A 15,688-nucleotide genomic window follows, 5' to 3' on the forward strand; every position below is an offset into this window, starting at 1 on the left:
TCGAGACACAATGGTCCGTAAAGATGGTCCAGCTGGCCAATAAAAAGGCCTTGGATGGTGGAGAGACGTGATGAATATGTAACCTACTATCGAGACGGCAGCGCAGATCAAGCGAGGTTGTGTCAGGGAGCGTGTTCAACGTCAAGTGCGAAGGAGCGCCGGCATAGCAAATAATAAGGGTCGCGTTTACTCATCAACAAGTCATTCTTATGTGGAGAGCGGAGCGCCCAAAGGAGACCGCTCGGCGGCTAGCAGATCTGCAACTTTTCTTCCGCCTACCACTCCAGATTCTGCATAGATTCTAGGTGTAGGCCGCACAGGCTCAAACGTGCCATACATTCCATCCATCCCAGTAACCCTTGAATAGGCTTCGAGCGGCTTTCGCTGTCCTATCATCGACACAATGAAGCTCGATGCAACCGACCTCCGCTATGTCACATCGGACGAGTTCCGGGTGCTCACTGCGGTCAGTGATCGTTCTTAGAACATGGCACTGGCGGCACTGAGCTGTTACCGAACACTTGCAGGTGGAAATGGGCTCCAAAAACCACGAGATTGTTCCCACAGTCCTCATCGTGAAGATTTCTGGGCTTCGCAACGGGGGCGTCAACAAGCTCCTTGGATCTCTCGCGAAGCGGAATCTGGTCTCCAGAGTGCAGAATGCACGATGTGAGTGAAAAATTCCTTTTGGATGTTCCATGAAACTGACGAGGCTCCCGCGTATCCAGATGACGGGTATCGTTTGACCTACGGAGGGTACGATTACCTCGCCATGCGCGCCATGTCCAAACGAGACTCCGTTTACTCCGTGGGGAACCAGATCGGCGTAGGGAAGGAGTCCGGTCAGTCTCCCCGCCTCCTTCCATGCCGCGCCGAGGACGCTGACGGGCCACCTCGGCAGACATCTACATCGTCGCGGACAAGGACAGCAACGAGCTCGTGCTCAAGCTCCACCGGTAAGCGCACCTCCCAGACGGACGGTCGAAGGGTGGAGCTGACCCGCGAGCGTGCGCGCGCGCGTCCCCTTCCCAGCCTCGGCCGCATCTCGTTCCGCGCCATCAAGGCGAAGCGTGACTACATGGGCAAGCGCAAATCCGCGTCGTGGATGTACATGTCCCGGCTCGCCGCTGAGAAGGAGTACGCGTTCATGAAGGTGCGCGCGCGCGCCCCCCTCCCCCCGCTTCCATTCTGGTAAGATGAGGATTAACCACTGCCGCGCAGGTGCTGCACGAGCACGACTTCCCCGTCCCGCGCCCCGTCGACCACGCGCGGCATTGTATCCTGATGGAGTTCATCGACGCCTACCCGCTGTGAGAAAACTTCCCTGTGACGCACTCGTCCGCGCCCGGGGTGTCTCTAGGAGACTGACCCGGCCTGCAGTCGCCAAGTGGCCGAGCTCCCGTCGCCCGGGGCGCTCTACTCGTCGCTCATGGACCTCATCGTCCGCTTCGCGCGCTCGGGGCTCATCCACGGGGACTTCAACGAGTTCAACATCCTCATCCGGCGCAACACCGGCGAGCCGGTCGTCATCGACTTCCCGCAGATGGTCAGCACCTCGCACCAGAACGCAGAGTGGTACGTCTCCCGCGATCCACCCCATGGCGCCACGCTGACGCCCGGGACACTTCCCTCCCTCCCTCCCGCGCGCGCGCGCGGGGTCCGGATCTGTCTATCTCTCGCTCGCACTCCCTATCGGCGTACTTGGTTCCCTCCACGCGGTCGCCAGGTACTTCAACCGCGACGTGGAATGCATCCGGCGCTTCTTCCGGCGGCGTTTCCGGTACGAAAGCAGCATCTACCCCCGATTCCGCACCATCAAGGCGGAGAAGGAGGGCGGTGCGGGAGGCGAGGGCGGTGCGTGGCACCTCGACCTCGTGGTCAGCGCGAGCGGCTGGAACCAGACCGAGCAGACGGTGCTTGAACAGGTGCTCCCCCTACGTTTCGTGGCGCTGGCGTCGTGGCGCTGACCGCGGGGACAGTACATGGACAACGTCGCGCAGGAACGCGGAGACGCCGGGTCCGACGGCGAAGACGAGGAGGAGGAGGAGGAGGAAGAAGAGGAAGAGGAAGAGGAATCCGAAAAGAGCGGCGAAGAGTCTCAAGCGGTCGAGGATAACGACGGTGACGGGCAGGCAAAGGCGGGGGACACGGACGGGGACGGGGAGGAAGAGGGCGTTCCCGAAACCGAGGATGCGTCCGCAGTCGGAGGGACGGTGAGGAGGGAAGGCGAGAGCGCGACAGACGCCGTTCATGAAACTCGCAAAGGCGAAGGCGGGTCCCACACGGCGCACGACGACATCGACAGCCTTGCGACGGGCGAAGACAGGCCTTCGCGGACGGATCCACGGGGCACGCAAGGTTCGTCAGGGTCAGAAGACGAGCTGGCGGACGATACGGCCGAGCTGTCGCTGCGAGAAGGGGGTTCGCAGAGGCACGGACGGGGGTCGACGGACGTGGGAGAGAAGGTGCAGTCCGAGGTCGCGAAGCAACGCGCGCGGGAGCAGCGCAAGCATCACTCCAAGAAGGGCGCGCGGACTGGGGGCAGGCCGCAGGGGAGCAAGCGCAAGCAGGACACGAGGATCAAGGTCGACGGCGGTGGCTTTTGGGACTAGCGATGATATGTCAAACGCCGTATGTGGTCTCTGGTGGTGGAGATAGCAGTTAGCACGGGTCTCGCGCCGGAAGGCCCCGGGCGGATCGGTGGATGGAAGCGTGCTGGAATGCAGGTCGGGGACGATCGGCAGGTCCCGAGCAAGTCGTTGACGTCTGCGCGTGTGTGCATTCAATCCGCCGCTCCTCCACATGAGCCGGACAAGAAGCCAGGGCCGCCGCCGGTCAATTGCCCCAGTCACAACACAAACCCCTCGACAGAACCCATCGCCTCTGCTCGCTACCTTGCCACATCTCAGATCCACAGCCCAGGCCTCCGTGACGCAACAGTCTGCCCTCATAGTGGCGCACGGCCCCGCGTGTCCACACGGGGCACTGCGGCCACGCAGCGTAGCTATGGGCGCGCGTGCCTTGAAGATGAGTGTGTGCCGGCATGAGCGAACGGTGGAGGCAGGAAGGACGATTCGCTTACCAGCCACCAAAAAGCGCAATTTTACGGCGTCGCACATGGCCAACGCCATTCAAGGGCCGGCTATCCCGGGCACGATCGTGTTCCTCCCCGGACCGGTGCTTCGACTGCCTTTCGCGCCTGGTCGTGTCCGAACAAGGTGACGTTCGCGTCCCCGTTTCAGGTGGTTCGCCGCACCACATCGTCCGGGGCGAGGCCCTTCGGCGCCACACAGACAAGCGTGCCGCTGAAGAATCGGCGCCCGGTATCCAACGAGTCCTGGAAGTGGGCTCGCTGTACACCGACGCTGCTTCCGTGGCTGAGGAGAAGTTGAACGCGGTTGGCCACTCGGGCGGAGTCGGGCGGCGAACGCGGCGGGTTGGACGTACCGGACCACAAATGCCGCGCCTCTTTCACAGATCGTGCGAGATCACACCCCCAAACCCCGCGGCTTCTACAGGCTCGGAAAGGGCAGATGCGCAGACCAAGACCCCCGTGGGCGAGATCAGGCCAATCGCCCAATCGCCTGCAATCGCCCCGCCGCAGACCGCGCACGGGAGCCGACGCCCCGTGCGCGGCGCGAGCAATCTCGCTGGCCGAAACAATCTGCTGGCCGATCGTGCGGTGTCCGTGCGCGCGGACCGAGATCGATGAGGAAGCTGTTGGTCCATGATGGCTCCGGCCCGGCCGAGCCAGCTCCTAACCACACCTGCCCGTGCCCCGCCCGGCACAGAGCCGAACAAGCCGCCTGCCCCGGGCGCGGGCTCTGTCCTGCGCGCCCTGCCGTCTTCCACCGCCCTCCGGCCACAGCCATGGGCGAGCATCGGTCGGCGCAGCGTGCCCTAGGGCTCTCGTGTGGGGAGCCCAATTCAGTCTGGAGCGATGGCGCGAGCCGCGGCCACGTCAGCGGAGACATCCATCGATCCACTCATGCCTGCCCTATGTGTTTAGTACTTACACCCATGCACCCACAATATTGCGCCGACACTGCAACCGAGCCTGTCGCATCCTGTGTTCCACTCCGCGGTCCATCCCAACCGGAGCCCCATCTCGACCCATCTCCGCGCTGCGGCCCCGCCCTGCCACTTACACGACGTGCTGTTTGATGCGAGCCATTTTCGGTTGGTATAACTGTCCTTGGCCACTCCACAGCCGCCTTTGCAACAGACGAGTGTCTGGCTCATGGGGCAGAGTTCGTACACGGCACAGAAACACTGCCAACCTGCCATATTGTCATCTGGGGCAAGAAGCGTGGCTGAAACCATGGGAAAGTGGTCAGCACGAGAATGCGGAAATCACGGTAAGCGCCACCGGAAGACCGCCGCCGACGACACCCTCTCCATCGTATCACACGGCGTTGGCGAACCGTGGAGATAGGTATGGAGACAGGAACCTGTCTTTTACAACCAAACCAAGGGCGGTAAGACTCGCTGCACACCACTGAGATAAGGGACTGGAGCCATAGCTTAGCGGGATATAAGACAGGATCCTCTGCAGCTCTTGGCCCTCTTGAGGAACGAGCGATGGGCCGGGACCTGCCGGGATGAGGTAACAATCGGTCAAAAAGAGTGAACCTAGTGCACAGGACAGAGGGGGAAGGTGAGGGTTATGATACATATGCTGTTCACCAAGTCAGCGACGCAGCAAGTACAAGAAGCACGAACACGACGCACCGACAAACCATTCTAAGCGTTCGGGTCATCCGTAACCTCGAACTTATGCTTCACTCGGGTCGCCGTCTCCGTCATGCCCTTCCCGCTCCCCGTAACGCCCACTGCGTCGCCGTCACTAGGCCATCAGCCACGCCGACGAACCACAAAACAAACGACGTACCCCTCCCCAGCGGGTTTTCGGGTGTTTTGAAGATGCTCGTGCCCGCGACGCCCGCGATGTGGATCCCCTTCTTCTCGCTCTTCTTCGCGAACTTCTGCCAGCTCGCCTGCTTGTTCTGCTGATCCTTCGCCTTCGCCGCGCGCACCTCCACCTTCTTCTCGTTCTTCTTCTTCTTCCGCTCCCGCTCCTCCTCCTCCTCCTTGCTCAGCTTCCGCTTCACCCCCGCACCGCCCGCCCCGGCCCCCGCGCCTCCGCCACCGCCGCCCTGTCCCGCGGGGAGCGGCTTCACCTGCGGCGCGCTGACGAGCTCCGTGTTGTTGTAGCCCTTGAAGACGACCGAGTACGCGCGCCGCTCCGCGGACCCGCCCACGCTCGTGATCCGCGCCGGGTACCACTGCCCGTCCCCGGAGTACTTCGCGAGCACCTCGTCGCCCGCGGCCCAGGCGGGCGCCGGCGCCGACGAGGAGGCGGACGCGGACGACGCCGGGAACGAGGACGACGCGGACGCCCCCGCCGGTGTCGAGGCCGCCTTCTTGGTGGCCGCGTCCGCTTTTGACGCGGACGAGGCGGCGATGGAGGCCTGGGTGAGCTCGATGAGCTCCTTGAGCTGGTCACGGAGAGACTGGAGCTCCGTGTCTTCGGGGTCGGCGCTGAGCGCGAGCTCGACTTGCGAGAGCTGGACTTGGTACGTTTCGAGGTCTTCGACGCCCATGATCAGAGGACGTTGGCAGGAGTAGATGAAGCAAGCGGGGAGCGATAGAGGGAGGGTAGTAGGGTCGAGTGAGCTGTAGTGCAGGCGAAAGGTTCCGAGGCCGGCACGAGCGCCGACCTCCATTATGGACGCGTGGGAACCGCCGCTGTCGCCTCTTCCGCACTTAGCGCCAGCGCTCCTTGCATTGTCCCACAAAGCTTGGTCAACAACATCTCATCCAAACGGGTCTCAAGGGAGGCATCTATGATACTATAGGTATGTTTGAAACCATCTCCCAGTGACGACCTCAGAACCACGACCCAGTCTGCCCAGACGAAAAGGCCAACGGAAGAATGCAGCGATTAAGATACAATGGGGACTAGGCGAACGGGACGCTAGCGCTACAACGCATGAGCTACAAAGATGAACACACCCTGAAGCTACTGCTTGTAGGGTATACCCAATTTGTTGCGCAGTTGATCGTTCTGAAGCTCGTAAGTCAGGCTTCTTTACGGAGGACATGGACACAGAGTTGCTCACCGCTCGGTCTAGTTCGAGGAGCATCATCTTAATATCCTGCCAGTCGTGGTGCAAGCCCGAAACCATACTCTGGTGCCGATGAGCAATGAGCATGCGTTACACAGCAGCCAGTCCGACCGGTGAGCCTTACCTTGGCCGTCTTGGCGTTGAGTCCGTGGTAGGGGCGCAGCTCCGCGCCCGAGGCCGCCTGGAAGCTGTCGCCGCACTGGTTCAGCTGCTCGTGCAGGCGGTCGATGTGCGCCTCCAAGCTGGCAGCGTAGATCGTCCGCCGGTGCGGCGCGCCCATGCTCGATCTGTTCGGGCGAGAGAAAAGAGGGCGTTGGGACCGCCGTCAGCCTGGGCCCTGGGTCGCGCGCGGCCGAGCCCGGCGGAAGACTCACATCTCCTGCGGGGAGAAGAGGGACTTTTCGAGCGCGTGGTTCCACATCTTGCGGCGCTTGCCCGTGCCCTGCTTTTTGAGATGGAGGCGCGCGTACGGCCCGTGGGCGAGGGCGCCCCGCACGACGGCAGTGTCGTCGACCGGGGAAGGCGGGTACGAGGACTGGGCGTACGACGGCCCGCCGGATGACTGGAGGGAAGAGGCAGGGGAGGACGCGGCCGTGGACGTGGACGTCGATGTCGACGTGGGCGTGGTCGGGTACGGCGGGCCTGCGTATCCACCGGTGTAGACCTCGAGACGGGGCCGTGAGGGGGTGGTGGGGAGCACGACGGGTTCGTTGGGTGGAATAGCGCCGTCGAGCGCGGACTGGGTGTGGAGATGGAAGTTGATCACGGGCTGCATGGTGCTGCTGGTGCTGGTGCTGGTGCTGGTGTTGGTGTTGGTGCTGGTGTCGGTGGTGAATCGAGCCGGATGTCGGAGAGGGAGGAGGGTTATGTACGCAGATCGGTGCAGGCCTCGAAAGTCGTTGTTCGGGGACGCAAGCGAGCGGAGACAGGCGCACATGACTTGGCGTCGGTTCTCGTGGGGTGAGATGGCAAGGGTCGGGATCTGGGCGGGCGCGTCATCGAGCTTAGGGAGTCCACCGCGGCCATGCGATTGGGACCCTGAGAACGCGAATGGTCATATCACCAGGGCTGCCGGATGGGGCAGTCCGTTTACCTCGGTGGGCGGGTGATTGGTGTGCCGTACTTGGCCGCTGCCTGTGGACATTTTGACATTTGCCTTTGGCACCGCGCTTACTCGTTCAGGCTGCGGGTGCTCGGCTGCGCCCGTGCTCGCTTTCGAGCGGTCCTTCCGCACGGCCAGCCCGCTCTGGAGGGACGCCCTGCCCAGGTTGGTGCACGGTGTGAGTGCGAGCACGATGCGATCACCTCCCGTGCACCAAGTGAAGAGAGAGCGATAGACCGGCGCTGGGAGCACCGTCCAGATCAGCGCACGACGTCGACCTGGCACAGGAGCCAATGGGGGCTTGTGCGGCGAGGGGGGAAACATGCTTGATGTATGCTTTGATCTCCGCGGCGGCCCATGTGCTGTCTATATTAACGTTCCACGGCCGCAGCTTCCCGGGCTCATGCGATCGTATTTATCCCAGACGACCTCGTGCGGGACGGACGCAGGCGGACTGTGTCGCACGCTCGCTGCCCCAGAAGGTCTAGAACAGAAGGGGCGCCGGGCTACGTTTAGCACAAGGTTTGCTCGTCCCAGTGAGCTTCCTATGCCTGCTCGTCATCTCCCTTGATTAATGCCCGGCTCAATGCAGACTGTGCACTCCCCAGGCCGTCCAGCAGGTGCGAGGTTTCACTCCCCAATGCGCGCGACGGATCCTGTCTGTACGCCTGCGCGCGCCACGACCCCGGCTTTGCAGCACTGCGATTCGCGTCGCCAGCGCGCGGGCGACGGGGCACCGCCGTCACCCGGCGGCAGGGCCCGAACATGACGACAGAGTGGGCGACCTGCCCAGGCTGCGCGATGTCGGTGCCCAGGTTCGCTCAGGAGCCGAGATCGAGCGCAGACGGGGCCGCTGGACGGCGGAGGCCATGGAAGCGATCCGGGCGCCCTCGCCCCGTCCCCGCGCTGCCCATAAAGGCAACATTCGACGACCAAGTGGACACCTTCCCCGAAAAGGGCCCACGACAGAGCGAGGGTACACGCGCAACCTAAACGCCACGCAATCTGTAGATCCGGTGTGCGATCTTGAGGTGCGCCCGCCGCCCGCCGCGCCGTTTGTGGCCTGCCGCCTGCGCCCCGCCTGCGCCCACAAATACGCTCGCCGCGCAAACCCGACCCCTCCCTCTCCCACCCCGCCGCCAGCCATGGATGCCCACCCCGCTGCCGACTGCTACTACTACCTCTACGCCCCTCCGGCAAGTGCGCACCGTCCACAGCATACACCGAGCTTACACATGCATCATTTCTTCCAGACGGACGGCATTGCTCCCGCCGCCGCTACCAACTCCGCTGGCTGCATCCCCGTTCCCGACCTCCAGACGGACGTCCCGGTGTACTGGTCTCCGGCGCAAGAGGTCGTCTATCCTACAGACCAGCCTTGGCCTCAGACTCACTACCAGTATGCCCCGATGTACCCACCAGCCCCAGGCCACCTCCCGCAACAGGAGGATGCGCCGCAGTACCAGCCGTACTACTACACTGGCATCCCGTACTCTACCTCCGCAGAGGTACCACCCGACTACGTCGATACATCCCGCAGCCCCCGGACAGCTCCCCGGAGTCTTCTGCTTCCGCAACCCTGTCCCCGCCAACTCCAGAACCCAGCGTTCCGGCTGCGGAGAAGCCGGTGATCGCTCAAGAAAACCCTCTCGACGTCTACCTGTCGGCGCCTCAGACGACCTTCCAGACGCCTCCAGAGCTCCTCGCCGACCTCACTGCTCGCGACCAGAGCGCTCGCTTGTCGGACTCTGAAGCGCCCGTGGGACGAGCAGGGCAAGCGAAGGGAGCGTCTTCAAAGACGCTCGGGAAGCGCAAGAGAGAAGGCTGCGAGAAGGAGGAGAAGGCCGAGAACCTCAACCAGCGCAAGGCTTACTTCCGCGACATCTCCACCAAGGTCGGCTTCACTATCACGGATCCGTAGGTGCCTTCCATGCGTGTGGTTATCTATCGACGCTCACCTCCATGGGCCGTAGGGATACGATCACCTCTCACGACAAGAAGCGCTGCTACCTGGAGTGCATGGAGGAATACATACAGTTCCTCACCACCGGATCGTCCTCGCTGGCAAAACGCCGGTCGCTCTCCGTCGTGTCGACAAATACCAAGGTCTCCACAATAGCTCCCTCAGGGTGCGTCGCTCTCTCGCTCTTGCACTCCACGGCTAACGAATGGTCGTTCAGTCGATGCTCGTCCAAATGCAAAGCAAGCTCAAGGATGCTAACGGCGGCGCCTCAAAGCCGAGACCACTGTGAGTTTGATGTTTCTCACGAATTTGCGTTAGACTTACCGTCGATCTAGTTCGTGAATCTCCGCGATATGGTGCTGAACAGCGAGGCAGCAGAGCAGGAGCATCAGTTCCAGAAGAACACTCTCGCCATGGGCCCTGTTTACTCTAGACTCTAGTCCAGATACTGGGATCCTCTCTCGACCTTGGGCTCGCTAGACCGTTTCTGCTCTCTGGGTTGTCGAATATAGATTAAGGGCCAGCTATCTGTAACTACTTGTACCTCGTTACTGTACCATTTACCTGCATCACGCTTGCCGCTGTTGTATCATTGGCTCTGAGCCGCCGTAATTTCCAACTGTGTTTTTAGCTTCATTGTGCTGTCCCGACGTCGTGCCTGTCGCGCCGGCATGTCCACCGCGACGACGATCGCAACCTAGACGTAGCCCTCGCACGGCGTCTGGGACCGCGTGCGCCCCTCCCCATAGGCTGCTGTTTCCCTGTCCGCGAAGTTCGGGGGGACGCGAGTGCCGGGGGTGCGGGCGCCGCGCGAGGCCCGCCGCCTCGGGACGCGTGCTGCGCGGGGAGTGACGGCCAGCGCGATCTCCCGCGCGGTGGCCAAGAGGCCGTGCACGTTTGCGGACGTGCGCGACGCGTCCGTTTCGGCTCGTCGTCGTGCGGGGCGCGGACCGTGTGCGAGCGAGCTCTCTTCCGAGCCCGGGTGTCCATTCGCGCCGGACGTGCTGCAGAACGACGGGCGCATGTGGGGGCTTTCCTGCGACGTTGGTCCGGGTAGAACGGGCGGGACAACGTGGCGGGTACTTGTGCGAGGGCAGAGCAGAGCAGAGAAAGCGTTCGCCGCACGCTCCACGCTCGCTGCCGAACGCGGAGGCACCGCGCGGGCTCGGCTGACGAGCCCCCTGGCCCTCAGCCAGCGAGGAGCCGCGGCGACGCACACGCCATGCTGGAACACCGTCGGCGTAGGTGGTCACCAGCGCGGTGCGCCCGATTTAATGGGCTCGGCGAGTCCGGGGACCACTAGTCCGAGAGCAGTCCGCCAGTAGCTGACGCCTTGCCCTCAGCTGCCTCAGGTCCTATGGGGACGCGTGCTGGACGTCGGACCTTGCTGGACCGTCATTTAGCATTCGCATGGTGCGCTAGCGCGCCCGATCGGCAGAGTATCAGGCTGCCTTGCGGGGCCAACGCGGCCCCGCCTTCGCCAAGTCGGCGTCTGGAGGCGCATCACTGGTCCGGGGTGAAGAGGGGGCGGAACAGCCGCGGGAGGGTGGAGGGCACGGGGCCCGGGCGAGAGTTGCGAGGGAGGGAGGAACGCAGCTGGAGGGAGCTCGGATTCCCGTTCGAGCGGCGGGGGCCAGTGGCGGCGGGTTACGTGTAGACGAGCCGGACGACCGACTGGCCCGTGCCTCTCGGCCGCAGGCTGGAGACGGGCAAGAGGGCTCCGGGGCGGGGCGACCAAGGGCGTCGATCGGCGCAGGCGGTGGTCCGGGTGGGGGCAGGAGCGCGGGCGACTGGAGCCGGCAGCTTATTCGAAGCCCAACGGGCGTAGACGCGCGAAAAGGGAGGGTAAGAAGTGACGAAGGGGTCGATTCCTGGTCCGCTCGGGGAGCTCTCCAGCGCGCGGAGACGTCCGCTCGTATTCGTGGCAGGATCCCGCACGCTCGGCCAGTGTCAACGTCGTGGGGGGTGTGTACCGACGGGCCTCGGAGTCGTTGACGGATAAGCTGGAAGCGAGCCGCGTTCCGCGACGAGAGGGAGCACCCCAGATCCTCGAACAAACGGTCGGATCTAGGACAGAGTGCGGCCAGGGCGAGCTGGGACCAGTCGGAGTGAGAAGATCTGCGGCATTATCGTGCCATAGATGACGGAGGCGGCGATGACGAGAATTGCGCGACGCGTATCCAGTCCCTTCATAACCCTCCATCGGCCGATGCCGCCCCAGTCGCAGCTGGAAAGGTCGCAGAAACTACCGGCAGGGCTTGGAAATTCGCTGTGTTTCCTTGGTACTTTGAACGAGCCTTGAAGAGGATTGCTTGGCCTGCGTCACGTGGAGAATCGCAATGGATGAGAACCGCTCGCATCTGGACAGATGGTCACTAGCACTCCTGGCAGCCCCAGCTGACAGGGCAATAGATAGCGGTCAGACATGTGCTTTCCTGGAGCACGAGCCCGCTCGCACCGACGACCCAATGAGCAGGCGAAAGTCACGAAGAAGACGCTCACCGTCTGTGGCCCATGCTGTTGCCCACGCTGCGTGATTGGAAGAGCACGGACGGTACCGGTTGATAGGCGGCAACGCACGCTTCTACTGGCGTGGCAGCAAACACAGTGAACCACGAGCGCATGGGAAGGATACGCTGTCGCGAAGGCGCGGCTCATGCACAATTGAGCGGGAGGCGGAGCCAAGGAGAGGCAACCGTCGGCGGCCGGCAGCGGGGCCGGGCTCGGGGTTTGCCGAGAGGCATACGAGAGGAAATTGTTGGGCAGAAAGCTCTCACCAAGCAGCCACTCACTACTCCCGCACGATCTCCTTCCGGTCCTAATCCCTGCTCTCCGTCGACGTTAACGACCTATACCTCCTTCTTTTCTCCTCACGACGCATCCGCGCGCACTGCAGTCCAAGGCCTCCAGTAATCATCCCTCGGGTCAATCGATCTCCCTCGTCCGGCCCGCCGAAAACTCGTAGCAACCCGCGCACACGGTCACATTAATGTCTTCCACTTTGCCCGCCCCGCCCTTCAGGCCACGAAAGCTGCGCTTTCGGCCGCTCTTGCTGACAGTGCCAAGGACACTGAGAAGATGAATGGGGACGACAGCGAGCCTGGAGAGATCCAGGAGGTGGACATGCAGGCACAGGCGGAGACGATCCGCACTGTTTTCAGCGATCCCACAAACTTCAACGTGAAGGTAGCACACTCTATGAACACATGATGCCGTGCATCGACCAATCGTCCGTAGCATCCCCTCTACTCCCCATGGACGCTATGGTTCGATTCGCCCGCAACAAAGGGCCGTAACCTCCCTCAAACTCCCATGACATCGTTTCCCCAGACGCCCATCCCTGCGACCCCCGGTGCGGCCGCTGCCCAGGGCTGGATGGAGGACATCAAGCGGGTCATCACGTTCGACAGCGTCGAGGAGTTCTGGGGGTACGTGCATGAGTCAACTCTTGCCTTTGAAAGGGTCGATTGATTCGCTGGTTGTCAGATTGTACCATAACATTGTGCAACCATCGTTGTTGCCGCAAAAGGCCAACTACTATTTATTCAAGGTTGGTACTACTTTTAGTCACGCTTAGAGCTCGATTTGACGTTCGGCGTATAGGAAGGTATCATCCCTGCTTGGGAGGACGACGCCAACAAGCTCGGAGGCAAGTGGAGCATTCAGCTACCACGAGACAAGAACCGGGCCGCCGTCGACAAGATGTGGCTCTACACTGTAAGTCATCTTCCAGACTGTGTCGTCGAGGGGCCTAATATCGTCCTACTACAGATGCTCGCTGCCATTGGTGAAACTTTCGACCCACTCTTGGCAAGCGAGGAAGGCGAGTCGCCCACGTCGCTGATCACCGGCGTGATCCTCTCGACGCGACCGCAGTTCTTCCGTATTTCAATCTGGACACGGTCTGCGCCCTCGGGAGCGGACGACGACAAGCTCCGGGAGCGCATCGAGGCCATCGGGAAGCACTTCAAAGTGAGCGTGCTCGGTTACCAGGACTCACAGCGTCTCGCCGGGGCCTTGGCCACCGAGGTCGAGTTCCTGTCGCACAAGGACTCGGAGAAGAAAGGCAAGCAGGCCAAGAAGATCATCGTCTAGCAAAAGGTAACGTCGTATTGATCGGCCGGGCTCGCGAGGGTGTGCGCGGACGCTGTCGGACTGGAAATGTAGTTCCCCTACTGTGCTTTTGTTTGTAATCGTCACCTCTTTCATACTATACCGTACCTCTGGACGAAAGGAAGAACCCCTTCGCCGCGCAGAGCTGTGCTGCCATTGCTGTGTGCGCTGCGCAAAGATGGTCGGCGTTTGGGAGCGTGCGTGCTGCGGCTGCGGCATGGTGCCGGATGCTATGACGTAGTGCACGTAGTAACAGTGCCACAAGGCCTTATACTCCTCACCGACCAGCCCCTATCGCAACATTCCTCCTTCTCCCCTCATTCTGCGATGCACGGCCTTTTCAACTCTCTCGCCGACAAGGCGCAGTCCGCGCTGAACTCAACTCCCCTGGGGCGACAAGGCACCTCCGAAGGTGGCGCCGCTGGCCAGTCGGGTTCATCCTCGAACCCGCTCAAATCGCACGCGTTTGAGAACATCTCCCACTCTCTGCGTAGTATTCAACAACAATACTCGTATGTACTCCTTTGGATCTGCACGCGTGTATGCTCATCCGATGTCCACACACCCAGGAGCTCCGTGACCCCCGTGCAGAAGATCGTAACCGCGAGGAAGGGCGTCGCCCTCGATCTCGATAGCTTCAGTCGCGATAATCATGCATCGAGCAAGGAGACTTACATGTGGGGTCAGCGCGAGCATGAGGATATCAAAGATGGTGCGTCCTTTCATCGAAGCACCAGCATCTTGGTGCTTAATGTCCCGCGTGCAGTGACCGACCGTCTGGCTTGGATGACCTACATCGAGGGGTCCCTCGCGTCCACGCTCGCAAAGGAGATCGACGCATCGCGCGGGCCATGGAAGGCTCTGCGTGATGCCGAGAATGCCTCATCGGCCGCAGGAACATCCGCGCTGGGTTCGAGAACCAGATCGCGCGCATCGAGCACGACCAGCGCCCGGGGATGGAGCAGAAGCTGGCCGAATTAAAGAGGCAGCTCCGCAAGCGCAGAGGACGATGAGCCGTTGGAGAAGGAGGTCGAGTTGCTGAAGCGGAAGGCAATTAAGGAGAGCGAGCGGATGAAGTGGCTCGCAATTCGAGAGGCGAGTCTCGTCCGCATCCACTCGCGTCGCGCACCGCTCACCTGGCGTTACAGTTCTCCGAGAAGCTCACTCTGATCTCGCAAGCTGCCCTCGCTGCGCTCCCCGCGCTGCCTGACGTCCCTTCATCCAAGCTGCAGCCGTACACCGGTGCCACCCTCACCGCTTCCATTCGGACCACGCTTCAGCAGTCGCTCGACCACTGGCAACCGGGTGACACCACCCTCCTCCTTCGCGAACCGACGGCGGCCGACCTGAGCAGGTCCGACACTCGAAGCTTCGGCGAGACACACGCTCGCGAGCTCGCTCGTATCAACACCGCCGATCCTCACGCCAAGTCTTCCATTCCCGTGACCCCGCCCGCGACGCTCGACCACCTGCCCCAGGCCCCTCGCACAACTCCAACGGCCCGCCGCCCTCGGCTTCCCTGCACGCGTCGCCATCGGTCGGGGCTGCCGTCGCCGCGCAGTCTTCGCCCCCGGCCGGCTTGACCTCGCCTCCCTTGAACCCTGCGGTCTTGAACCAGTCCCCATCGCCGCTCCCGCCTCAAGTCATTTCGCCCCCTGCCGTCGCCGCGCCAAACCCCGCCGAGCCCACGGCGACTGTGCCGATCATCACCCCGACGGTGGCTGAGACGGGGGTGCCCAAGTCGGCAGGACCGGATGGTCCAGGGCCGGCGAGCGGGTCGTTGAAGGACCTCAAGAAGCCGTCGCTCGGCGCGACTGCGGCCGCGGTCGCGGGCCCGAGCAGCAGCATCACCACCACCACCACCAGCGCGCCTAAGTTCGAGAGCGCGGAGGAGGAGAAAGCGCGTCTCGCGCGCGAGGACCGGGATCGCGTGTTGGCGACGGGCGGAAGCGTGCCCGGGATGGAGAGGAAGCATGAGAGCGCGGAGGAGGAGAAGAAGCGACTGGAGCGCGAGGAGAGGGAGCGGGTCCTCGCTGCGGGCGGGTCATCGAACGTCTACCCGGACGAGAAGAAGGATCCGGAGGGGGACGGTGACTTGCCGCCGTACCAGGAGTTCTCTGGTGTGTGATAGGTTGTCCGAACTACGTACGTTGGTGGAATTTGGAAATACTGTAGAACACGGACTTCGGACTTCGTATCTTGTATGATGCCTCTTCGCTCACGGCGTGCTGTTATGTATCGGTATACGAATGTATTCACAGAATCTTTTGCTGCGATATCCAAACATCTCTTTAGCCTGCAAAAGAAGTTCGGATGGTCCAACACCCGCGAATCATATTCAAAGACTCAAAAAGCAATAAATATTGAGACCCGTAGGTCTAC

General features: G+C 62.3%; 6 protein-coding genes across 6 annotated transcripts; 4 read left to right on the forward strand and 2 right to left on the reverse strand.

Annotated features, from left to right (window-relative positions):
* Positions 1-403: 403 nt before the first annotated feature.
* On the forward strand, positions 404-2,612 carry BXZ73DRAFT_87044 (RIO1-domain-containing protein; the record flags this gene model as incomplete). The annotated part of the gene is made up of 9 exons (XM_048024399.1): positions 404-466; positions 528-669; positions 729-842; positions 902-956; positions 1,033-1,153; positions 1,222-1,310; positions 1,381-1,575; positions 1,727-1,925; positions 1,980-2,612. 9 exons carry the CDS (start codon positions 404-406, stop codon positions 2,610-2,612), a joined length of 1,611 nt encoding a protein of 536 aa, XP_047882437.1.
* Positions 2,613-4,743: 2,131 nt separating this feature from the next.
* BXZ73DRAFT_39231 (uncharacterized protein) lies at positions 4,744-5,603 on the reverse strand (the record flags this gene model as incomplete). Its single annotated transcript, XM_048018338.1, has 2 exons — positions 4,744-4,832; positions 4,892-5,603. The coding sequence occupies 2 exons, from the start codon at positions 5,601-5,603 to the stop codon at positions 4,744-4,746; spliced, it is 801 nt and encodes a 266-aa protein (XP_047882438.1).
* A 516-nt stretch (positions 5,604-6,119) lies between these two features.
* Positions 6,120-6,600, reverse strand: BXZ73DRAFT_6293 (uncharacterized protein; the record flags this gene model as incomplete). The annotated part of the gene is made up of 3 exons (XM_048021751.1): positions 6,120-6,191; positions 6,253-6,415; positions 6,503-6,600. Coding segments are annotated over 3 exons (333 nt in total), but the record flags the coding sequence as incomplete, so codon positions are not given.
* Positions 6,601-8,375: 1,775 nt separating this feature from the next.
* On the forward strand, positions 8,376-9,633 carry BXZ73DRAFT_96587 (uncharacterized protein; the record flags this gene model as incomplete). Its single annotated transcript, XM_048027112.1, has 5 exons — positions 8,376-8,738; positions 8,771-9,147; positions 9,204-9,409; positions 9,468-9,478; positions 9,529-9,633. The coding sequence occupies 5 exons, from the start codon at positions 8,376-8,378 to the stop codon at positions 9,631-9,633; spliced, it is 1,062 nt and encodes a 353-aa protein (XP_047882440.1).
* A 2,638-nt stretch (positions 9,634-12,271) lies between these two features.
* Positions 12,272-13,288, forward strand: BXZ73DRAFT_96588 (eukaryotic translation initiation factor 4E class I; the record flags this gene model as incomplete). Its single annotated transcript, XM_048027113.1, has 5 exons — positions 12,272-12,379; positions 12,431-12,621; positions 12,680-12,743; positions 12,797-12,910; positions 12,965-13,288. The coding sequence occupies 5 exons, from the start codon at positions 12,272-12,274 to the stop codon at positions 13,286-13,288; spliced, it is 801 nt and encodes a 266-aa protein (XP_047882441.1).
* A 345-nt stretch (positions 13,289-13,633) lies between these two features.
* BXZ73DRAFT_87047 (uncharacterized protein) lies at positions 13,634-15,434 on the forward strand (the record flags this gene model as incomplete). Its single annotated transcript, XM_048024400.1, has 6 exons — positions 13,634-13,818; positions 13,876-14,018; positions 14,073-14,171; positions 14,310-14,401; positions 14,455-14,866; positions 14,950-15,434. 6 exons carry the CDS (start codon positions 13,634-13,636, stop codon positions 15,432-15,434), a joined length of 1,416 nt encoding a protein of 471 aa, XP_047882442.1.
* Between the last annotated feature and the right edge of the window lie 254 nt (positions 15,435-15,688).

This window comes from Epithele typhae (assembly GCF_022376455.1).
Source record: "Epithele typhae strain CBS 203.58 chromosome Unknown BXZ73scaffold_3, whole genome shotgun sequence".
NCBI lineage: Eukaryota > Fungi > Basidiomycota > Agaricomycetes > Polyporales > Epitheliaceae > Epithele > Epithele typhae.